General features: G+C 42.4%; 1 protein-coding gene across 1 annotated transcript in view; it reads left to right on the top strand.

Annotated features, from left to right (window-relative positions):
• Positions 1-22,748, top strand: part of FAM124A (family with sequence similarity 124 member A) — a 97,925-nt gene extending 75,177 nt beyond the window's left edge. Inside the window, exon 4 of the mRNA XM_042963988.1 lies at positions 20,332-22,748. Within this exon, the coding sequence (XP_042819922.1) occupies positions 20,332-21,129 (798 nt within the window). The 3' untranslated portion in view covers positions 21,130-22,748. The remainder of the gene's footprint in view (positions 1-20,331) is intronic.
• The last annotated feature ends 756 nt before the right edge of the window (positions 22,749-23,504 follow it).

Genomic DNA, 23,504 nt, shown 5'->3' with positions numbered 1-23,504 from the left:
CCCCATAGTTCAAATAGGATTTCTTCATTTTCTTTGAATTTCAAAAAATGGGATTTTTGTTTAAGTTGTTGGTAATCATTTCAGCCAGCTACTTCTAAGATCTCTTCATTTGAACTATGACAAGGGATGTTTCTCTTTTGAAAATACTTAATCAAATTCTTAACGTTCCTTTGTTAATACAAAACTCAGCTCGGTTTGCCTCCTTACTTTACAACCAATAGTAAGGTAATACATAAAGCATTCAGGGAAAATTGTAGGACTTAGACCAAGCTTAACTTTTGGGCATGATATGCTCCTCTAATGAATCGTATTTAGATACAGATTCTGTCATTAAATTTATCAGCCTCGGGTCCATTTTTCTCAGATTTTCTCTATTGTTCCTCAAATGGATAGCTTTTTAATATATATCCAATAGCCTGGTAGGTTCCTAGCAGTTCCAGCTGTTTATAGTCCCTTTCTATGTAGTGTCTTCTATGATGCTTGCCACATATTCCCAAGAGCTGCCACTGATATTAAACAAAGCTGGTCCCTGAGGCATTCCTTGACTTGAAAAATTTATTTTTATCATAGATGCTGCTGCCACTTTACCATAAACCCAGAGTTCTCATGATTTCTTTTCCTACAAAAACCATTTATGAATACTTGTGTGTGTGTATATATACGTATACATATATGTATATGTATAAGCACTTTAAAATTCCCTTGATAATCACTTTTAGAATATCTGTATTTTTACCTCACATGTATTTTTGTATTCATTCAGTAGGAATTTATTAAGTGACTGTTATGTGCAAATATGAACATTTATACCAATATTAGAAGTCATTCAACCCAGTTGCTAAAAGCCTTGCAGCACCGGGATTTTATAGTTAAACCAGTCCCTCTAACTACATATAAATATACATTTCTGCAGAATGGCTCTGTTTTGGCGATTTGCAAGGTCAGGCTTATGAAAGGACAGATAGTGGCTTTAGTAGATACATGCTGCTTTCTCTGTCTTATGTGTGGCAGTCCTCAGGGTTCCAAGCTTTTTTTGAGTTAGGTTCTCCACACTGTGACTTAGCACAGCTGGTAGATGGGTAGCAACAATTTCTTAAAACACAGCATAGTAAGTACCAGCCTTAAATGATGATATTTACATCTGAAAAGAGAATTGAATCCAGAATATACACAAAGAACAAACACTTCACTAAAGAGGATATCCAAAAGGCCAATAAAAATATAAAAAGATACTCCATATCATCAGTCATCTGGAAAATGCCAAACCCACCAGGATGGCAAAAATTTTAAAGAACAGTAACACCAAATGTTGGTGAGTGTGTGAGGCAACTGAAACAAATTCTTAGTAGAAGTATATATTGATACAGTCAGTTTGGACATTTGTTTTCCAGTACCTTCTAATGCTAAAAAAATAAGCTCACCTTTAGATATACACCCAAGAGAAGTGAGTGCACATTGTTCACAAAAGAGGGAAGGTGGCCATAGGAGGCTTCCCACCATCACCTTGAGTTTGGTTTCTGAAGATGGGCAAGTGTTCTCTAAGCAGACAAGCATGAAGTCATGGAGATATAAGCCTACCTGGTGTGTTGGGGAACAATATCATTTCCAAATAGGTGCAAAACACAAAGATTACTCCTTCAGTCTTGTGTCTTTCTGGAACTGTACAGTGTTGCAGAGCTTGCTACTGGGTCTGTTCCGCCAAGGGACACGTTCAGATTTGTCCTTCTCCACATCACGCAGATTGGTGTGTGCCGTGAAATTAGGGAGGCTGTGTGACTGTTAGCAGGAAGCCAGGCAGTGCGCATGGTTATCACTTGGCTGCCATTTGGCCAATTCTGGAGAAAAAGTACTTTTCTTCTATTATAGAATGACACACAGGATAAAATAACCATCTAGCCAAGATTTATATGGCCTAGAAAAATCTCTTTGACACTATTCAAATGTCCTATCTAGAAATGTCACTGATTTCACCAAATGCGCACAGGTTTTGTTTACCTTTACAGTGTGATTTTCCTCTAAACCGTCCTCATTTCTTTCCAATGACCACTCTAAAAAACAACACAGGGTTTCAGGTTGAGCTGGTGACATAGGAGGGTCCCAAATTCACCTCCTTCCCTGGACACACTAAGACTACAGCTGTGAGATTTGCTTTCTTCTGAAGGAAACCCAAAAACTAGTTAAGCAGATCCCCCAGATCAGGCAAACAAGAAGCACACCCACATTAAAGTGGGTAAGAGCGGGAGTTCTGATCCAAGATGACAATGTAGGAAGACCTTGAACTCACCCTCCTCCATGGGCACACCAAATCTGTACCTGTTTATGGAGCAGTTCCCCCCTGAGGGCTGAATGAACAGCTTCTGCATAACAGAAGACCAAAAAGTCACATATCAAGAGAGTTGGGGGCATGAAGGGAACCCCCCCCCCACCCTTGACATTATGAACTGAAGTGGGAAGAGTTAGTACAAAGGGGCTGTGAGCGGATCCATCTGTCCTAGGGCACAGAAAAAAAAGGCTGCAGTTTAAAACAGCAACTACAATACAAAGGAACTAGCACTATAACCCGGCCGCAAGGCAAGAGAGCTGCTGGACCTCTCCCTGGGTCTAAGGGGCAGGCTTCCCCACCCCTAAGCTTGGCAGTACGGGTGGGAGCAGGGTCCATGTGCCCGAGCCAGCCTAACTCAGTGACCTCCAGGTCCCTAGCCCACAGCACACCAGCCGTCCCCCTGAGGTGGCCTCAACACAGTGCTGCACACACCAGGACAGCCCTGCTCAGCACTTAATACATTTTCAGCTATTGCACGAAGGTGACACAGGCACAAGCAACCTGAAGTACTCCAGGCTCATACCACTTCAACTTCAGCTGGGTACCCCCAGTACAGAGTGCTCTGGAGCAGCTCATGCCTGCCTCAGCTCTTAGTTCTTAGTCCAGAACATCCCAGGACCCCCCAGCGGCACCATGCCTTAGTTCCAGGTGCCCTACCAGAGTGCCCTCTGCTGGAGAGCCCAGGACACCCTGGCTTGCACCCACAGTCTACAAAGGGGATGACTATACCCAAGACCGTTCCTTTGAGTTTAGAAGTAGCTATTCTACCTAACTCATGGATCCACAGAAAGTCAAGCAATATGAGGAGACAGAAGAATACGTTTCAAATAAAAAAAAAAATTTCAGAAAAAGACCCAAATTAAATGGAGATAAGCAACATGCCTCATAATGGCTGTAAAGTGATGGTACATGAAGGTACTAACTGGACTGGAGAGAAAAGTAGAAGGACCCAATGAGAACTTCAACCAAGAAAAAAATGTAAAAAAAGAATCAGAGCTGGAAAATACAATAACTGAAATGACAAATATATTAGAGGGAGTCAGCAGTAGATTACCAGATGCAGAAGAACCGATCAGTGATCTGGAAAACAATAGAACAGCTAAAGGAGAAAATAATTTTGAAAAGTGAAGTAGGTTAAGGGATTTCTTGGACATCAAACAGACAAAAACTTGAATTATAGGGGGGGTCCCAAAAGAATAAGAAAGAAAGGTATAGAAAACTTATTTGAAGAAATAATTTAAAACATCCTTAACCTAAGGAGATAAATAGACATCCAAGTTGAAGAAAGAGTTCCAAACAAGATAAACCCATGGAGTTCTACACCATAACACATAATAATTAAAATACCACAGGTTTAAAGGTCAAGAGAATTTTAAAAGTTGCAAGAAGCAAAAAGTTACATATAAAGGACACCCCATAAGGCTATTGACTGATTTTTCAGCAGAAATGGAATGTATCATGCTACTCCCTTCTGGAATGCAAAAAGCTGGGAGAGAAAAAAATCTTACAACCAAAAATATTCTACCCGGCATGGTTATCGTTCATAAGTGAAGGAGAGATCACAAGTTTCCCAGATAAACAAAAGTTAAAGGACTACATCACCACTAAACCAGCCTTAAAAGTAATGATAAAGGGACAGGTTGATGTGGAAAAGGCCATAATTAGAAGGAAATTATGAATAAAAAGATATAAAACTGACAGCATTTTTATATGTGGAGGGGGAGTAGAAAAGTTCTTTGGACACATTCTAAAACTTAAGTGACCATCCACTTGATATAGACATGATGCTATATATAAAGCTCATAGTAATGATAAACCAAAAACCTGTAACAGATAAAAGAACAGAGAAAGCCAAGCATAACACTACAGAAAGTCATCAATCACAAGGGAAGAGACCAAGAGAAAAAAATGAGCGGAGAAGAACTACAAAAACAACCAGAAAACAATTAACAAAATGGCAATAAGGACATACATGTCAATAACTCTGGTTTCTCTTCAGATCGCATAAATCTTCCCCCTTTAAAAAAAATTTTTTAACGTGGTATTTATTTTTTGAGAGAGAAAGAGACAAAGCATGAGTGGCAGAGGGGCAGAGAGAAAAGGAGTCACAGTCCAAAGCAGGCTCTGAGCTGTCAGCACAGAGTCTGCCGCAGGGCTCGAACTCATGAACCACAAGATCATGACCTGACCCGAAGTCAGATGCTTAACCAACTGAACCACCCAGGTGTCCCAATATTACGTTAAATGTAAATAATCTGAATGCTCCAATCAAAAAGCATAGGGTGGCAGAACAGATTAAAAAAAAAAAAAAGAACAACACCCATCTTTATGCTGCCTACAAGAGACTTACTTCAGATCTAAAGATGCCTAAAGACTGAAAGTGAAAGGATTGAAAAACATATTCCATGCAAAAAAAAAAAAAAAAACCCAACAGTCTTTATCTTTTGTTTTAAAGAAGGGCATTACATAAGTAAAAGGAATCCAACAAGAGGATATAACAATTGTAAATATCTATGTACCTAACATTGGAGCATCTAAATACATAAAGCAACTATTAACAGGCATAAAGAGAAAAATTGACAGAAATACAAGAATAGTAGGGAATTTTACCACCCTACATATATCAATGAATAGATCCTGCAGGCAGAAAATAGGGAAACAGTGTCTTTGAATGACTCATTAGACCAGATGGACTTAACAGATGTAAACAGAACACTGCACCTAAAAACAACAGAATAACATTCTTTTCAAGTACACATGGAATATTTTCCAGACTAGATCACATATAGGCCAAAAACAAGTTTTAATAAATCAGCATCTTTTTTCTCCATAACAGTATGAAAAGTAGAAATCAATCACAAGAAAAAAAACTGGAAAAAAAACCCCAGAAATATATGGAAGCTAAACAGCATGCTACTGAACAACCAATGGATGGGTCAATGAAGAAATCAAAGAGGAAATCGAAAAATACATGGAAACAAATGAATACACAATGGTCCAAAATCTTTGAGACACAACGATGACAATTCTAAGAGAGGAATTTATAGTGAAACAGGCCCATCTCAAGAAATAAAAAAAATCTCAAATAAACTAACCTTACAAATAAAGGAACTAGAAAGAGAACAAAACCCAAGGTTAAGTAGAAGGAAGGAAATAATAAAGACCAGAGCAGAAATAAATGAAATAAGGACTGGAAAAAGAAAAAAAAAAGAAAAACAGAAAAGATCAATGGAACCAAGAGCTGGTTCCTTAAAATATAAACAAAATTGATAAGCCTTTGGCCAGACTCAAAAAAAGAGAGGCCCCAAATAAAATCACAAACAGAAGTAAAAACCAACACCACAGAATGTGTGGTTCTAAGAGACCACCACAAAAAAAAATTATATACCAACAAATAGGACAACCCAGGAGAAATAGGAAAAAATATAAAATCTGAACAGACCAATTACTAGTAACAAAATTGAGTTGGTAATCAAAACACTCCCAACAAAGTCCAGTACCAGATGGATTCACAGGTGAATCTACTAAACACTTAAAGAAGAGTCAATACCTATTCACTAGCTATTCCAAAAAAAAAAAAAAAAAATAGAAGAGGAAGGAAAGCTTCCAAACATGTTCTTCAGGGCCAGTATTGTCCTGATACCAAAACCAGACAGGGACACTATGAAAAAAATAAAGCTATAGGCCAGTATCCCTGATAAGCACAGATGTAAAAATCCTCAACAAAATGCTAGCACACTGCATTCAGTAGTACATTAGAAGGATCAATCATTCACCTTAAGTGGGATTCATTCCAGGATGCATGCATGCTTTGATATTAGCATATCAATCAACACGATACCCACATTAACAAAACTAAGAATAAAAATCATACAGTCATCTCAATAGATGCAGAAAAGACATCTGACAAAATTCAACCTTCATTCGTAATAAAACTCAACAAAGTGGGGAATTTAGAGGAAACCTACCTCAACATAATAAAAGCCGTATATGACAAGCTCACAGCTAACCTGCTACTCATGAAAACCTGAGAGCTTTCCCTCTGAGATCAGGAGCAAGACAAGGATGTCCAGTCTTGCCACTTTCATTTAAAATAGAACTGAAAGTCCTAGCCACAGCAATAAGAAAAAGAAATAAAGGTTATCCAGATTGGTAAGGAAGAAGTTAAACCGTCACTACTTGCTTGCTGATGACATGATACTATATGTGTGGAAAACCCTAAAGATTCCACCAAAGGAACTATTAGAAGTGATAAATGAATTAAATGAGGTTGTAGGATACAAAATGAATACACAGAAACTGGTTGTGTTTCTATACACTAATAACAAAGTAGCAGAATAACTAAGAAAACAATTCTATTTATAACTTCATTAAAAAAGAATACATACGGGGGCGCCTGGGTGGCTCAGTCGGTTAAGCGTCCGACTTCAGCTCAGGTCACGATCTCGCGGTCCGCGAGTTCGAGCCCCGCATCGGGCTCTGGGCTGGTGGCTCAGAGCCTGGAGCCTGCTTCTGATTCTGTGTCTCCCTCTCTCTCTGCCCCTCCCCCGTTCATGCTCTGTCTCTCTCTGTCTCAAATAAACGTTAAAAAAAAATTAAAAAAAAAAAAAGAATACATACGTACCAGTAAACTAATCCAAGGAGCTGAAAGACCTACACTCTGAAAACTACAAAACATTGGTGAAAGAAACTGAAGACAAACAAATGGAAAGTTATTCCATGCTCATGGATTAGAAAAATATTGTTAAAATGTCCATATTACCCAAAGCAATCTGCAAATACAGTGCAACCCCGATCAAAATACCAATAGTATTTTTCACAGAACCAGAAAAAATGATCCCAATATTTGTATGGGATCACAAAGACCCTGAATGACCAAAGCAATCTTGGGAAAGAACAAAGCTGGAGGTATCACAATCCTTGACATCAAGATATACTACAAAGCTATAGTGATCAAAACAGGATGGTGCTGGCACAAAAATGACAGATCAATGGAACAGAATAGAGAGCCCAGAAATAAGCCCACATTTATATGGTCAATTAATCTCAACAAGAGAGGCAAGAATATACAACAAAGACAGTCTCTTCAACAGATGGTGCTGGGAAAACTGGACAGCTACATGCAAAAGAATAAAACTGGACCGCTTTCTTACACCACTCACAAAAATAAACTCCAAATGGATTAAGAACTTAGATGTGAGACCTGAAACCATAAAGCTTCTGGAAGAAACATAGGCAGTAATCTCCTGAACATGAGCCTTGGCAACATTTTTCTAGATATGTCTCCTAAAAACAAAAATAAACTACTGGGACTACACCAAAAATTAAAAGCTTTTGCACAGCAAAGGAAACTGTCAACAAAATGAAAAGGCAACCTACTGAGTGAGAAAAGATATTTTCAAATGATATATCTGATAAGCAGTTAATATCCAAAACATACAAAGAACTTACACAACTCAACATCAGAAAAATAATCTGATTAAAAAATGGGCAGAGGATCTGAATAGACATCTCTCCAAAGAAAACATAAAGATGGCCAACGGACACATGAAAGGACACATGAAAGGATGAAAGGATGCATCACTAATCATCAGGGAAATGCAAATCAAAACCACAATGAAATATCAACACCTATCAGAATAGCTAGTTTCAAAATGGTAAGAAAGAACTGTTGGCAGGAATATGGAGAAAAGGGAACCTTGATGCACTGCTGTTGGGAATATAAATTGGTACAGCCACTGTGGAAAGCAGTATGGAAGTGCCTCAAAAAATTAAAAGCCAATACCCTATGATCCAGTAATTCCACTACTAGGTATTTAGCCAAAGGAAACAAACACACTAATTCAAAAAGATATATGCACCCCTATGTTTAGTGTAGCATTAGCCAAGATATGGAAGCGACCCAAATGTCCACTGATAGATGAATGGATAAAGAAGATACGTGTGTGTGTGCGCGTATACACAAATGCATACATACACACAATGGAATATTAGCTATAAGAAAGGATAAGATTACCATTTGTAACAACATGGATGGACCTAGAACGTATTATGCTAAGTGAACTAAAATGAAAGAAAAAACAGAAACAGACCCATTAATACAGAGAACTGATGGTTGCCAGAGGGGAGGGGAGTGGGAGATACAGGCTTCCTGTTAGTGAATGAGTAGGTCCTGTGGATGAAAGGTGCAGCATAGGGAACACAGTCAATGTTATTGTCATAGTGTCTTATGGTGACAGTTGGTAGCTACAATTGAGGTGAGCATAGTGTAACATACAGACTTGTTGAATTACTGTGTTGTGTACCTGTAAGTAATGTAATGTGGTGTGCCAACTTCAATTAAAAAAAAAAAATTGGTCAGAGAGACTGAGACACAGTCTCACAATGAATCTCAGCCCTGGCAAGGTAACCCACCATCAAGAGGGATCTCACAACTCATAATCTCTCCCTGTGGAGTAAAGGCTTTGAACTCCTCCTGTGGTACTACAGCTTCTAAGACCTGAACCTGGGAGATAAGTCCCCAAAACATCTAGCTTTGAAAACCATGGGCCTCATGTCTATGAGACCCACAAGGCTATAGTGATCTGGGAAATAGTTCTTTTTTATTTAATTTTTTATTTAAAAAAATAAAGTTTACTTATTTTGAGAAAGGCAGAGACAGTGTGAGTAGGGGAGGGGCGAGAGAGGTAGAATCCCAAGCAGGCTCTGCACTATCAATGCAGAGCCTGACTCAGGGCTTGAACTCACAAAACCATGAGATCGTGACCTAAGCCAAAACCGAGAGTCAGATGCTTAACTGATCGAGCCCCAGGCGCCCTGAGAAATAGTTCTTAAAGGGCTAGACAGTGCCCTGATTTTTGCAGCTGTCATCCAGGAGACACTCCTTGGCTGCTTGCTCTAGTGTCCAGGGGGTCTTACTTTCATGGGTTCCACAGGATTTTAACAAACTGAAAAAGAGTTCTTAACCAGCTATACATCAGGGCACAGCAAAGAAGCATCAGACTGAAATACTCTTTAAAAGAAGCTTATTAGCATATCTTTATAGCTATGGCCTGTGGGGCATGCTTTTATTTAAACACTTGTATAGGAGCTGACTACAGTCCTCTCCAGAGACCGGGAGGGCTGGTGGGCACCATCCTTGTGCTCTCCATCTTCACACTTTTCCTCTTCCTGGCCCAAGTTTGCCAGTGTCTCCACGAAAGGAGCTTTTATATTTTTTGGTGCCCTAGGTTTTGTGGCTGCCACCCTGAGAAAACATTCCTTGATAGCTTGGCTCTGGTGTCCAGCAGGGCTTGTGTTCCCAGATTCAGTGGGATGGTAGCAAACAAAGAAATGGTTCTTAACTGGCTGTCATCCCAGAGCTCAGTGCAGAGGGAGCAGACAATAATGCCTGTCACCCAGTCTTCTGCTGAAAGAGGTATATTTGCATACTTTCAAATGTGCTGCTTGAGGTTCTTGCTTTCCATCAGCCTGAATCTAGGTGCTGACTGAGATCCTCCCTCTGGGATATGCACAGGTCTTAGAGCGCCCTCAATTGTTTGGAGCAATTAGGAATAAAATGGGCTGCGTGGACAAACACAAAGTTTTTGAGATAAAGAGCTAGAGCAAGGATGAATAAGTCCTTCAGACTGGGAAGTGTGGCTCTTTTCTCTAACACAACCAACACAGAAAATCAAAAAAAAATGAACAAAAGAACATGTCCCAAACGAAATAACAAGATGAAATCTCAGAAAAAGACCTTAATGAAACAGAGATAAGTTATTAACCTGATAAAGATGCTCACTGAGCTCAGGAGAAAATGAATGAACAAAGGGAGAAGTTCAACAAAAAGAAAATATAAGAAAGTACCACATAAGGAGTCATAGAGCTGAAGAACAATTATTGAACTGAAAAATGCACTGGACGGGTTCAACAACAGACTAGATGAAGCAGAAGAAAGGATCAGTAAACTTCAAGACAGGGCTTTAGAATTCCTCCAATTAGACCAGCAAACAGAAAAAAATAAGAACAAGAGTGAAGATAGCTTAAGGAACTTATGGGACACTATGAAGCTAACTAACATTCATATTATAAGGGTCCCCAGAGGGAGAAGTGAAAAAGGAGCAGAAAATCTGACAAAATAATGGCTGAAAACATTCCTGATCTGGGGAAGGAAACAGACATCCATATCCAAGAAGTCCAGAGAGTTTCAAAGAAGATGAACCCAAAGAGACCCATGTAAGACACATTGTAATTAAAGTGTTAAAAGTTAAAGACAAGGAGAGAATCTTAAAAGCAGAAAAACAACTTCTTACATACAAGGGAACCCCTGTAAGACCATCACTGGATTTGTCAGCAGCAACTTTGCAAGCCAGAAGTGTGTGGAATGATACACTCAAAGTGCTGAAAGGAAAAGAAAAAAACTGCCAACCAAGAATACTGGGTGAAGCTGTCCTTCAGTTGAAGAAGAGAAAGTTTTTCACACAATCAAAAGCTAGAGTTCATTACCACTAAAGCAGTCTTACAAGAAATGTTGAGGGGACTACTTTTAGTTGAAACAAAAGGATGTTAATGAGTAACAGGAAAACAAAAAAGTATAAATCTCACTGCTAAAAGTAAATATATAGTAAAATTCAGAAAAATCTAATTTTGTAAAGGTGATGGGTTCATCATTTATGATGCTAGTATGGAGGTTAAAAGACAAAGTTGTAGGAATAACTATAACTACAGTAATTTGTTATTGGATATACAGGATAAAATGATATAAATTATGGCATCAAAACAAAAATGTTGGGGTGGAGCATAAATATTTAGAGCTTTAGGATGTGTTCAAACTTATTACATTAAAATAAACTACAGTATATAAGTTGTTTTTTTGTAAGCCTCATGGTACCCCAAAGCAAAAGCCTGTAGTATATACACACAAGATAAAGAGAAAGGAATCTAAACACACCACTGCAGAAAATCATTAAGTCATAAAGGAAGAGATCAAGAAAAGAAAGGGATTATAAAACAGAAAACAGTTTTAACAAAATGGCAATAAGTACATGCCTGGCCATAATGGCCTTAAATGTAAATGGGGGAACTTGGGTGATTCAGTTGGTTAAGCATCTGACTCTTGATTTCAGCTCAGGTCATGATCTCATGGTTCATGAGTTCAAGCCCTGCATTGGTCTCCATGCTGACAGTATGGAACCTGCTTGGGATTCTTTGTCTCCCTCTATCTCTGCCCCTCCCCTCCTTGCTCTCTGTCTCTATCAAAATAAATAAATAAGCAAATAAATAAGCAAGTGTGAATGGACTAAATTCTCCCCTCAAAGACAGAATGGCTGAATGGATTTTAAAAAACATATCTCTATACAAGATGTATCTATATACTACCTACAAGATGCTTCTGGACAGAAAGTAAAGGGATAAAGATTTTCCATACAAATAGAAATGGAAAGAAAGCAGGGGTAAGCTATACTTCTATCAGACAAAATAGACTTTAAGAAAGACTGTAATAAGAGACAAAGATCATTTTATAATGATTTTATAGTGTCTCATTTGTCAATGAGACAAAATGGAAATTCCACATGCTAAAATGTGCAACACAGCTACAGCATTTCTGTGACAGAAGTTCATAGAGATAAATGCCTACATCAAGAGACCACAATGAGCTCAAATAAACAACCTAACTTTACACCTCAAGAAATTAGAAAAAGAAAAAAAACCCAGATTTAGTAGAAAGGAGATAATAAAAGGATCAATGAACCTAAGAAAAGCTAAAACAGAATTGACAAACCATTAGTTCAACTCATCACAAAAAAAAACAAGGACATCCTTCAAAAAAAAAATCAGAAATGAAAGAGATGTTAAACTGAGTACCACAGAAAAAAAGGATCATAGACTACTATGAAAAATTATATGCCAGGGCACCTGGGTGGCTCAGCCAGTTAAGCATTGAACTTTGGCTCAGGTCATGACCTCACAGTTCATAACTTTGAGCCCAGCATTGGGCTTTCTCTCTGCTGTCAGCACAGAGCCTGCTTCAGATCCTGTGTCTCCCTCTCTCTCCGTCCCTCCCCTGCACACTCTATCAAAAAAATTTTTTTTTAATTTTAAGAAAAGAAAGAATGGATAAATTGTCAGAAACATAAAATCTACCAAGACTAAATCATGAAGAAATAGATAATCTGAACAAACCAATTACTAATAAGGAGACTGAATGAATAATCAAAAACTTCCCAATGGAAGTCCAGGACCAGATGTCTTCACTGGTGAATTCTACCAAACATTTAAAGAAGTATTAATACCAATCCTTCTCAAACTCGTCCAAAAAATAGGAGAGAAGGGAACACTCCAAACTCATTTTACGAGGCCAGCATTGCCTTGATACCAAAACCAGACAAAGATGCCACAAGAAAATTACAAATCATTATCCCTTATCAACATACATGGAAAAATCCTCAACAAAATAATATTAGCAGACTGAATTGAACAATACATTAAAAGGATTATACACCATGATCAAGGGGGGATTTATTCCAGAGATGCAAGGATAGTTCAAAATCTGCATATCAGTGTTATATACCACATTAACAAAATGAAGGATAAAAATTGTATGGTCATTACAATAGATGCAGAAAAAGCATTTGACAGAATTCCACATTTACAAAAAAAAAAAACTGGGGTTGGGTATAGAAGCAACACACCTTAACATCATAAAGGTATATATATAACAGTTAAGCCCACTGCTAACATCATACTTAGTGGTAAAACGCTGAAAACTTTTCTTCTAAGGCCAGAAACAAAAGATTCCCACTCTCCCCACATTTATTCAGTATAATATTGCAAGTCTTACATCAGTTAACGAAGACAGAGAAATAAAAGGCACCCAAATTGCAAAGAAAAAAGTAAAACTGTCACTATTGATGGATGATATACTATAAATAGAAAACCCTTAAGCCTATACTAAAAAAAACAAAAACAAAAAAAACAAAAAAAGCCCTGTTAAAACTAATGAATTCAGTAATACTGCAGGATACAATATCAATATAACAAATTTCTGGCATTTCTATGCACTAATGAACTATCAGAAAGAGAAATTAAGACAATACCATTTATAATTTCATCAAAAGAATAAAGTACATAAAATGAATTTAACCAAGTTGAGAGACCTATACATTGAAAACCAAAGACATTGATGAAATTGAAGAAGACACAGATTATGGAAAGGTATTTCATGCTCATGGTTTGGAAGGAAATGATCAGTATTGCCAAAAAAAAAAAAAAATGTCCATACAGCCTAAAGCAATCTACGTATTCAGTGCAATCCGTATCAAAATCTCAATGGTATTTTTCATACACCTAGAACAAATAATCCTAAAATGTGTATGGAACCACAGAGGATCCTGAATAGCCAAAGCAATCATAAGAAAACAACAAATCTGGGGACTTCACACTTCCTGATTCCAAACTATATTACAAAGCTATAACAATAAAAACAGTATGGTATTGGCATGAAAACAGACACAAAGAGTCATGGAACAGAATAGGGAGCCCAGAAATAAACTCACACTTATGTGGTTGGTTAATTTACAACAGTGGAGCCAAGAATATACAATGCAGAAAGGACAGTTTCTTCAGCAACTGGGACTGGGAAAATTGGACAGGCAGCCACATGCAGAAGAATGAAACTGGACCACTTTTTTATACCACACACGCAAACAAACTCAAAATGGATTAAATGCTTGAACTTAAGAACTGAAATAAGATCCCTAGAAGAAAACAGGTGGTAAGCTGCTTGACATTGGTCTTGGTGATGATTTTTTGGATTTGACACCAAAAGGAAAGGCAGCAGAAGCAAAAATGAACAGTGGGGCTGCACCCTAGAAGGCCTCTGCACAGCAGAGTAAAAGCAACCGTCAACAAAATGAAAAGGCAACCTACTGAGTGGAAGAAAATATGTATCTGGTAAGGGGTTGATATCCAGATAAAGAATTCACGTGACTCAGTAGCAGATAAACAAAAAAATCTTATTAAAAAATGGGCAGAGATGCTGAATGGAGATTTTTCTATAGGGGGCTTTCAGAGGGCCAGCAGGTACATAATACGGTGCTCACGTCGCTAATCATCAGGGACATGCAAATCTAAACCACAAACGCTATCTACCTCCTCCCCCCAATCAGAATGGCTGTTACCAAACAGACAAGAAACAACGTGTTCTCAAGGATGAGGAGTAAAGGCTGTGGAATGTAAATTGTTGCAGCCGCTGTGGAAAACATCATGGAGATTCCCCAAAAACTAAAAATAGAACCACCATGTGATCCAGCAGTTCCTCTCGTAAGCGTTCATCCAAAGAAAATGAAAACAGTAACGCAAAAAGATATCTGCACGCACCCTCCCACGTACACTGCAACATTATTTAAAATAGCCAAGGTACGAAAGCCACCTATGTGCCCACCAGCAGATGAACGTGTAAAGAAAAATGGTTTTTTTTAGCCATAGAAAAAGAAGGAAATTCCACCAGTTATGACAACAGAGGGTCTATCTATGCTAAGGCAGTATGCTAAGCAAGATAAGTCAGAGAAAGAGAGGTACCATATGATCTTACTTATATGTGGATTAAAAAAAAAATCATAGATACAAGGAACTGACTGGTGATTGTCAGAATTGGGAGATGGGGAGTGAAGCTGTTCAAAAGATGTAAACGTTCAATTATCAAATAAGCCCTGGGGATGTAACACAGCTTGATGACTGTAGTTAACAATACTGGGCTGTATACTGAAAGTTGCTAAGCAAATTAAAAGTTCTCATTACAGGAAAAAAAAAGTCTATCTGTGGTGATGGATTAACTAGGCTTATTTCACAATATACATAAACATCGAAAAATTATGTTGTACACCAGGAACTGTTATATATCAACTATATTTTAATAAGAATTGTTTTGGTAAAATAATTTTATTCAAAATTTTTTAAAGAATTTCACAAACAACATAGGCTTTGCCTGTGTGTATCCCTCTTAGTGGTTATATGGAAACTTCCCAAAGGACAGTGAAAGGAGAAGGAGGATGTGTTTTTCTTTAGAACAAACATCTGATTTCTCATGTGAACCCATTGCCCAATTTCCTTGAATTGCCCCTAATTTTTTTTTTTTTTATTAGTCCCTGGGTTAAAAGCTCTATTGCTGGCTTATTACATAGCAGACAATGCCACAGTAGTTGTGTTTGTGCCAAGGACACAACAAGAAATGACCTTTCTCAGAAAGGAAGTGTGAGGATGAACATGAACTCTGGTGTGACACTGCCCAGGGTCACTGGGTCAGGGGCAGAATCCCCTTCACTGGGGAATCTACCCATGTGCCAGGGAATGAACCTGCTGACACCCAGATCATTGAAAAAGATGCTTCGGCTCAGACTCCTTTACCTCCCTAACTGCAAACTGTTTATGCTCAAAGTTGCATGAGAAGCTTCTGGGTTGATTACTGCAATTTCAAGTTTTTGAGGATTTCAGAGACATAATCAGATCTCCTGGCTAGCTGCCTTAAGCAGATTCATTTATCTAATGCCATTCTGTTCCATAAATAGCAAAGGGGGGAACCACTGGCTTCCAGTGAGTCAGCTAGCCTGCACTGCTTCAAAGAGAAAGGAAGGTGACCCCGAGGTACATTGCTGCTGTCACAGAAGGCAGTCCTGAGAGACAAAAGCCAGGGCAGAGAGAGGCTTCCAAGGAAGGAGGGCACATAGGGTATTGTTTCAACTCTGGAAAGATCATCTGGGGAGGGGTTTCCTGAGACATCTCCAACCATTCATTCTCAGCCTCTAGTGTTCCTGGTCAAGTTAGACGAGCAGACGAGAGAGTCCGGAAACAGCTACCGCAGCCAGGAGGACACAAGAAAGCAGCTCCGTGTTTGGTCTACGCGACTTGTCTTTCAGACAGACAAGACCCTGCTTCTTCTGTACAGAGCTGGGGAATACCACCAGGGAATACCAGATGTGCTGCAAACACATCCCACGTGTGCTCAGCCCGAGAGCTGGGGTGTGGAGGCTCGCAGCCACCCTCCTGCAGCTCCCTGCCCCCAGACCCTGTCATTACCACCAGCCAACACCGGTCCAGTTGGAGCCCCACCTGCCCAGCTGGCACTTCCACGGTGCACCTGGGCCCCCCTCTGGTGACAAACACCAGGTGCCTCCTCCTCTCTTCAAAGCAGCATAATTTAGGGTTTATCTGAATTCCTGCCTTCATAATGGAGTAAAAATAAGAGAGCACAGGTAGGTTTGTTAAACAAGCACAGCGATGACAATACCTGCCATCAAGTGTTCCTCCTCTGCCAGTTGTTCCTGATTTTAAGTCAAAGTTAACACCACACTGTCCCTGACAGCGGAAAGATTGAGATGTCTCCTAGCACTTTCTTTCTTGGGAAACTTGGCCTTTGGCTTCTCAGGAAGTAATATTCAGAGGCTCCCTTTTTCAAGCATACTGAGAATGCAAACATGCTCGCCAAGAGCGTGCGCCTCGAATAAGGCTCCAAAGATGGAAGTGATAGGGTAATGTGTAAGAAAATTTCCAAATAAGAAAATACACCGGGGCACCCCGGGGAATTGGCCCTGATAGACATTTTAATTAATAAACATTGCCTCTCCCCTCCCAAAGCATCCTCCATCCCCGAGGACTTCCTTCTGTAAAGAGCTTCATGATTTATCTTCTCTTGTTTGGCCAAACTCCGGCGAGTAAGAAAATCAGTTTGCCTCCCCGACAGCCACCTCGCTGTGATACCTCTTGGGCACAGCTGTGCCTTCAGAGGCTGCTCCTGTCCCCATCCCAAAGGTAGGACTCTTCATGCTTACCCTTCCAGAGTCAGAAGGGCTGGGTGGGAGTCCGGGAGATGCCGGAGCATGGAGAAGCAAGCCCTACTGAGTGGATCGTACCTCCAGCAGGAACCAGCTCGGCTCCAAGTCTTCTTGCCGTGTTCAGCAGGGTCCCCCGTGCACATAAAAGCTGGGGCCGCTGCAGACTGAAGTGTCATGGTGAGGACAGCCTTGTGGAGTGCTATCTTTAGAAGACTGACACCGAACCCACTCACAACCTGCACTAAAAGCACTCTGCGTCACATTCTTCAAGCGTCAATAATTTCAGACCGTCAGAAATCTCAATTGCCGCTTTCACCTTTAGCTCCTTAAGCCACCCTTGGCAGAATGATTTGGGAATTTCAGGATGCTCTCCAGAGCCTGGAGGGCAGGAGCAGAATCGGCAGGACAAGGGTACACATCCACGCTACAGGATGTAGAGACTGAGAATTAAGGAGAGGATCAGGAAGGGTGGACAGCAAAGCCATACAAAATCCTGAATATCTGAACTGATGTTTAAGAAACTCACGCGAGCAACTGAAAATACAGCTTACTTGACATGAATCTTAAAAAGTGAAAGACTACAGCAGTATCTTCCAAATGCTCTTTCTGCCACCAGTCTTGCCCCCCCTCCCCATCCAGTCCTTTCTCCTTTAGCCTGCTGCCACAGATTTGGCCATGCCACCATCTTGCTTTCAGGCCTTTGGGTTTTGAAATGCAGGTGCCTTATACATACTACATGATTTGGGGCCCACCACGACAAGACTCCTCTCGCCTCTCAGAGCTCACCTCTTGGCTTTGGTTCCTGCCTCCAGCCTCTGATCAGGCTGCTTTTGTGCCTGAGTGTGCTTCCATGCTTCACCTGTTGCCCTCCAGGTGGCAAACACTTCTCCCACTTCTAAGATTTCATCCAAGTGTGACCCTACCTTTCCCCATGCTGCCTCGCCCCTATTCAACCTCTCCCTCCTCTGTGCCTTAACATGGCTTGTATATTGCCATTCGCTTCATCATCAGAGCTCACTTTATTATACTTGAACATTGTATTGTTAATTGTTGGGGGCTAAGACCATGTCTTACGCAAAATTATCTGGCCTGGCCCTCCAGACATCTCTCACACCAAAGAGCACATAGAAAATGACAATAATATTTATATAGTGCAACAGGCTGCTGGTGAAAGAGATCCAGATCTCAGCTCGCCTTTGATAACCCATTCAAAGCGTAAACACACCAGTGAGGAAGCCCTGCATAAAAGACCCTCCTTGATGTTGATTGAAAGAATGAGTCAGTGAGTCTGTTTATAAGATTAAGAGATATCAGGGCCCCTGGGTGGTTCAGCCATTAAGCATCTGACTCTTGATTTTGGCTCGGGTCACGATCTCATGGCCGTGGTATCAAGCCCCACATCAGCGCAGATCCTGTTTGGGATTCTTTCTCTCCCTCTGTGCCCCTCCCCCACATGCGCGTGCCCTCTCTCAAAATAAATTTTAAAACTTTAAAAAAAAAGATTGCAATATCTGCAATTAGGCAAAGATCTTAGAAATCGATGAAAGGAATGGTCATATATTCATATATTTGTTGGTCAAAATAACTCCAACAATTAAGACTTCAACATAAAGAGAAGTATGTAGATTTCTTACCCAGTTAGTCAAGGTCTCCTTGACCACTATGGCACTAGACTCCATTTGCAACTTATCTTCTGTCACTGCTTTTCATGCACCTGCACTGTAATCAAGCCAGACTACCAGTGCCCCCTGCAAGTTCCTTGCTTACCTGCCAACAGTCAGCCTCTGTTTGAGTTGGCCTCTCTCCAGAACAGCCTCCTCTCCACTCATGCCATCCACCAGGAGAACAGCTGCCCATCTCAAAGGCTCACCTTGAGGGCCACCTCCCCTGAAGACTCCTCTGCTCCTACCGGGTAGGCATGGTCTTGCCCTCATAGCCCTATTATTGTGCCCGTCATCACAGTCTCGTTCTTGTCTGACCAATTTCTTTTTTGTCTCCTATCCTTTCAATGAAATGTAAGTTTCATGCGGTCAAAGACTGAGTCTCATCACAGTCCTTCCTCCTTTGCCTGTAACAGATGCACGATAAATGTATATTACATTCAACTATTTCCCAAGTGGCTGTGGGAAGACTCAGTTCCCATTTAATAGGGAGGTAAGAGTGCTTGTTGTGTAGGGAAGGGCCGGTGTCTCATAGCCTGCTGGGTGCCAGGAAATATCTCTGATAGTAAACCATCCTCCTAATCCTTATCTCAAGGATTCATAAATCAGATGATCCTGTACTTAATAGAGCCAAACCTGCTAGTCCCAAAAACCATTATTTCATGGAAACTTGGCATAGTAAGGTTGGCCCGTAAGCTTGGGCACTGAGCTAGGCCAGGCGGAGAATCTCAGAGAAGCAGACCCAAGTGTGAATGTGCAGCGGAAAGAGAAGTCCCCAGTTCTGTGCAACGGAAGCAGGTTCCTGGTGCGCCACAGGGAGGGTGGGGGAATAGCACAACAGGGTGAGGTGTCAAAGGCAGAGAGACAGCTTATCCAAGGTCTGTGGGGCATCCACGGTGTCAGGCAGTAGTCAGCAGCCCCCTTTCCTGTCCAGGTCCTGGAAGGCAAGGTCTGTGGAGGATCGGTGGCCCCAGACGGCAAGTAAATAAATGCTAATTTCCTGATAGCCCCTCACTCGTCACAGATATACTGCCCTGAGCCACGGGCCACCCCTAGGATATGTCCTGGCAATCACACATGTACTGGAATCAAGTCCCGTGTTTTCTGAGCCGAGATGCTCTGTGCTACCCCACCCTGATCGCCCTCATCTTCCCATGAGTTACATGCAAATAGCGGTGCTCTGGTTGGAGAGAAACACACCCTCCCAGCATCCTGTTTGCACTTACTGGTAATTCTTATCTCCCTCCTCCGTGCGCAGCCCAACCCTCATTCTTGTGGCTAATCCGCTGAGCGAGCAGTTACTCCCTGCAAGGCCAGGGCCTGCATCTCCTCCCAGGTTCAGAGAGGGCTCCTCAGGCTGAGATGAGCCACACTCTCCCCAGCTCTGCCGCCTCTGTCTTCGCGTTAGAGTTCGGAGAAGGAAATTCCTGGTCTTGTTTGATGGCCGTGACCCTGCTGGAATTTTCCAGTGACCAGGAAGTGTGTCTCGTGACAGTCCCGCCCACCGCTAACCTGATGCGCCCTCTTCCCCCTACAGGCGCAAAGGGTGCACAGGAAGTTTCCGAAACCCGGCAGAACTCAGCCCCCGTCAGAGCAGAGACCTCATCCCGCGCCTCCGCCGAGCACCGCGGCCCCGGCCCCGAGCAGCACACCTGGCGGCAGCCAGCAGCCCCTGCCGGAAGGGTCACACCTGGGGCCCGGCCCCACGGGCCTGCCTCCTGGGCCCCAACGAGCCAGCGGCCCTCCCAGCCTCCCCTGGTCTTTCCAGAGAAGCAAGTCCTTGTTTTGTTTGCCCACGGGAGACCCCTCCCCGGGCTCCTCGGCCCTACCACAGTGGTTCTCAAACACAGGTGACGCGGGGCACAGGGCATCGGAGTGGAGGCATGGCTGCCTCCTCTCCATCGATGACTTGGAGGGGGCCCAGGAGACGGACGTGGACACGGGCCTCCGCCTGTCCTCCTCGGACCTCTCTGTGGTCTCTGCGTATTCCGCACCCAGTAGGTTCTGCGGCACCGGGGAAGCAGCCCTCCCCTCTGCAAGATGCGGCGGCCACTGGTCCAAGCCCAGGGGTTCCAGAGACGGACCCCTGCCCGCTGGGGGCGGGGTGACCACAGACACCTCCTGGGCTTCCCTCCCTTTCTTCACCAAAGGGCCCGCCAGCTCCTCCGCGACAGCTGCTGCTTCTCCCACTGCTTCCGGCCCCTCCTCGCTGACAGAGTCCGCGCCGGAGCCTCCCTGTGCTGCTCCCAGCGCCGAGCAGACCGGCGGGGATGCCCCACCGCCCCCAGCGTTGGCCGGACCTGTGGACAATGCCATGGAGGAATTCTACATCTGAACACCCTCTGCCCTTGCTTTTCAGACACACTGGCTCGGGTCCTACTGGCCCCGCTGGGGCCCGAACCCCGCCCGCGTTCTCAGCCCCGCTCCCCGGTCTGTCTGGGATCCGGCTCATCACACGTTGGCCGCACGGCCCATGCTTACCTGAGAAGGGGCAGGTTTCTAGACACTCGGTGGAAAAAAACCAGCGTTTTTATGCAAATAAATTGTCAAGCTTCTGTTGTAAAAATTTTTTGAATCCTCCGTTCCCTTTGAGATACGGTCTAGTGCACTTAATACAATTTAAATGCTTCCTATAATTATTTGAAATGAAAAGAAAACCTAGTCAGCCGGAGCTGATTTGGCAATTTTTCATGCTGTGAAGGAAAAACAATTAAAGCCAAAACGTTGAATGTGGGAAAGATACTAAGTGACCTGTAGGAGAGATTAGTGCACCATAACGTAACGTACAGCTTACTGGATTCTGCGTACGTATTTGCATTACCAGGGACCAGTGGCCCTGAGAATTTCCAGGGAGTGCTTAATAGTGAAAAACCTCAGCTTGATAAAACAGTAAACATATATCAGACTATGGTAGCGTCTCACTTGGATGCCGTGCGACATCGGGAAATCTGGATTTATGCGAAGGTAGCTAATATATTTTAGAAGGCTTTATCCTGAGTGACAGACTCTGTGATTTGAGTTCCCAAAACCAGACTGGCATCCACCTTTCAGTGACACCTTCACCGTAACAAGGAGAGTCTGCGGAGGACCACTCCACTACCCGGATTTATTTGGATCACTGAAGAATTGCTCATTGGAGTAGGTAGTGTTAAGATTCTTCAACTTTAAAACCCACAGTCCAAGGGCTACGTGTATACGTCTCTATATAAATGACAGGAGCCACATTTTATACCACTGTCTCCAATAAACGTGCATTGTCACACACCCTGATCTTTTCGTCCTTAAATAATTTGTAACATTTTTTAAGCGGCATTTCGATTGCACAAATTAATAAATGCCCCCGTCTTCTCCAAATGGGAAGCTTTACAGGAAATGCCGCCCTGGACGAACACTTTCATTGCTAGCCTCCCATGAGTACATAGAAGCCTTAACTGAAGCAGGAGCTCTAGCCCAACCTTAGCCTTTTCTGCCTGTTGTCTGCCTCTGTCAAGCTTGAATGGTAGTTCAGTGTCACCTTTCTCACTCCAGTGAGGGTATGTTTACAGTTCCAAACGCAGCAGTGCCAAGTGCTTTCACCTTTGGGAAAGAAGGGCATGGATTTATTTGCCTTGCTTATTTCCTCATCGGGTGCTCCTCGCCTACATGACTCGTAGCCCAGCTCTCACCTCTCTGGAAGTGCCCAGACCAGTCCAGACACCGCCTCAGAATCCTCGTCAACACTGTCCTCCAAGCTGCCGTTAAGCCTCTGCCTTCCCTGTAACGAGAAGCTCAGATCCTGTCCCAAACATCCCGGATATTCCCGGCCTCCCAAATCATAATATGCTCCATTTTAAGTAAATAAAAACATGATCTCTTATAATTCTGGGCCAGGAGAGAGCAAACTTTTTTCTAGAAAGGGCTAGGTAATGAACATGTTAGGTTTTGCCAGCCATTGGGTTTCTGTTGCAACTACTCAACTCTGTCATCACAGTGCGAAAGCAGCCATGGAAGATGTGTACGTGAATGGGCGTGGCTGAGTTCCAGTAGAGCTTTCTTCACAAGAACCGGCCTAAGCCTCGTGCTGGACTGAGGTTGATTTACGATCTCGGGCACAGTCCACAGTAAAGCTTCTCAGTCTGCAGCCCTCTGCTGCTGTGGGGTCCTCACGTCATGCCAGTGACTACAGAACCACAGGGCTCAGAGCAGTGAGGGACTTCTTTCTGCTGAGATGGTTCCTAGAAAGCCACTAGCTGTGTACCTCCTCTCCGGAAATGTGACTCACGGCAGCTGAGGATGAGAAACATGTTAACGTTAGGGAAGAGAAAACTCCGAGGTGTCGATGCAGCCTCTGAGGAACAGGAGGCAAGCTCATGCGTAGCAAAGGTCCATGAGACATAAAGAAGTGGACCAACTGCCAAGTTTGGTTCCTCCTGGCTTCCCCCCCCTACCAGTACCCTTATTATACTTGCATGCACCCCCAGGATTGCTTCGGAGCCCAACCCTGATGCTGTCTGGTCCGATCCCTTCTTTGTGACCCACCCTCGGCACAGTCCAGTCTACCCAGTTCAGCGACCCCAAAGGATGTCAGCGATGCCATTTAAAAGCAGGAAACGCAAGATGCCCCTGTAACACAAGGGGAGCACTGAGGGAAGCCCACTACACACATTCATGCATCCCCCCCCCCCCCCGCCTTCCCTCCCAGGCTGTGGTCAGAAGTGCCCGTACACCCTG

This window comes from Panthera tigris, chromosome A1 (assembly GCF_018350195.1).
Source record: "Panthera tigris isolate Pti1 chromosome A1, P.tigris_Pti1_mat1.1, whole genome shotgun sequence".
Taxonomy (NCBI): Eukaryota; Metazoa; Chordata; class Mammalia; order Carnivora; family Felidae; genus Panthera; species Panthera tigris.
This window is presented reverse-complemented; position numbering and strand designations above follow the sequence as displayed.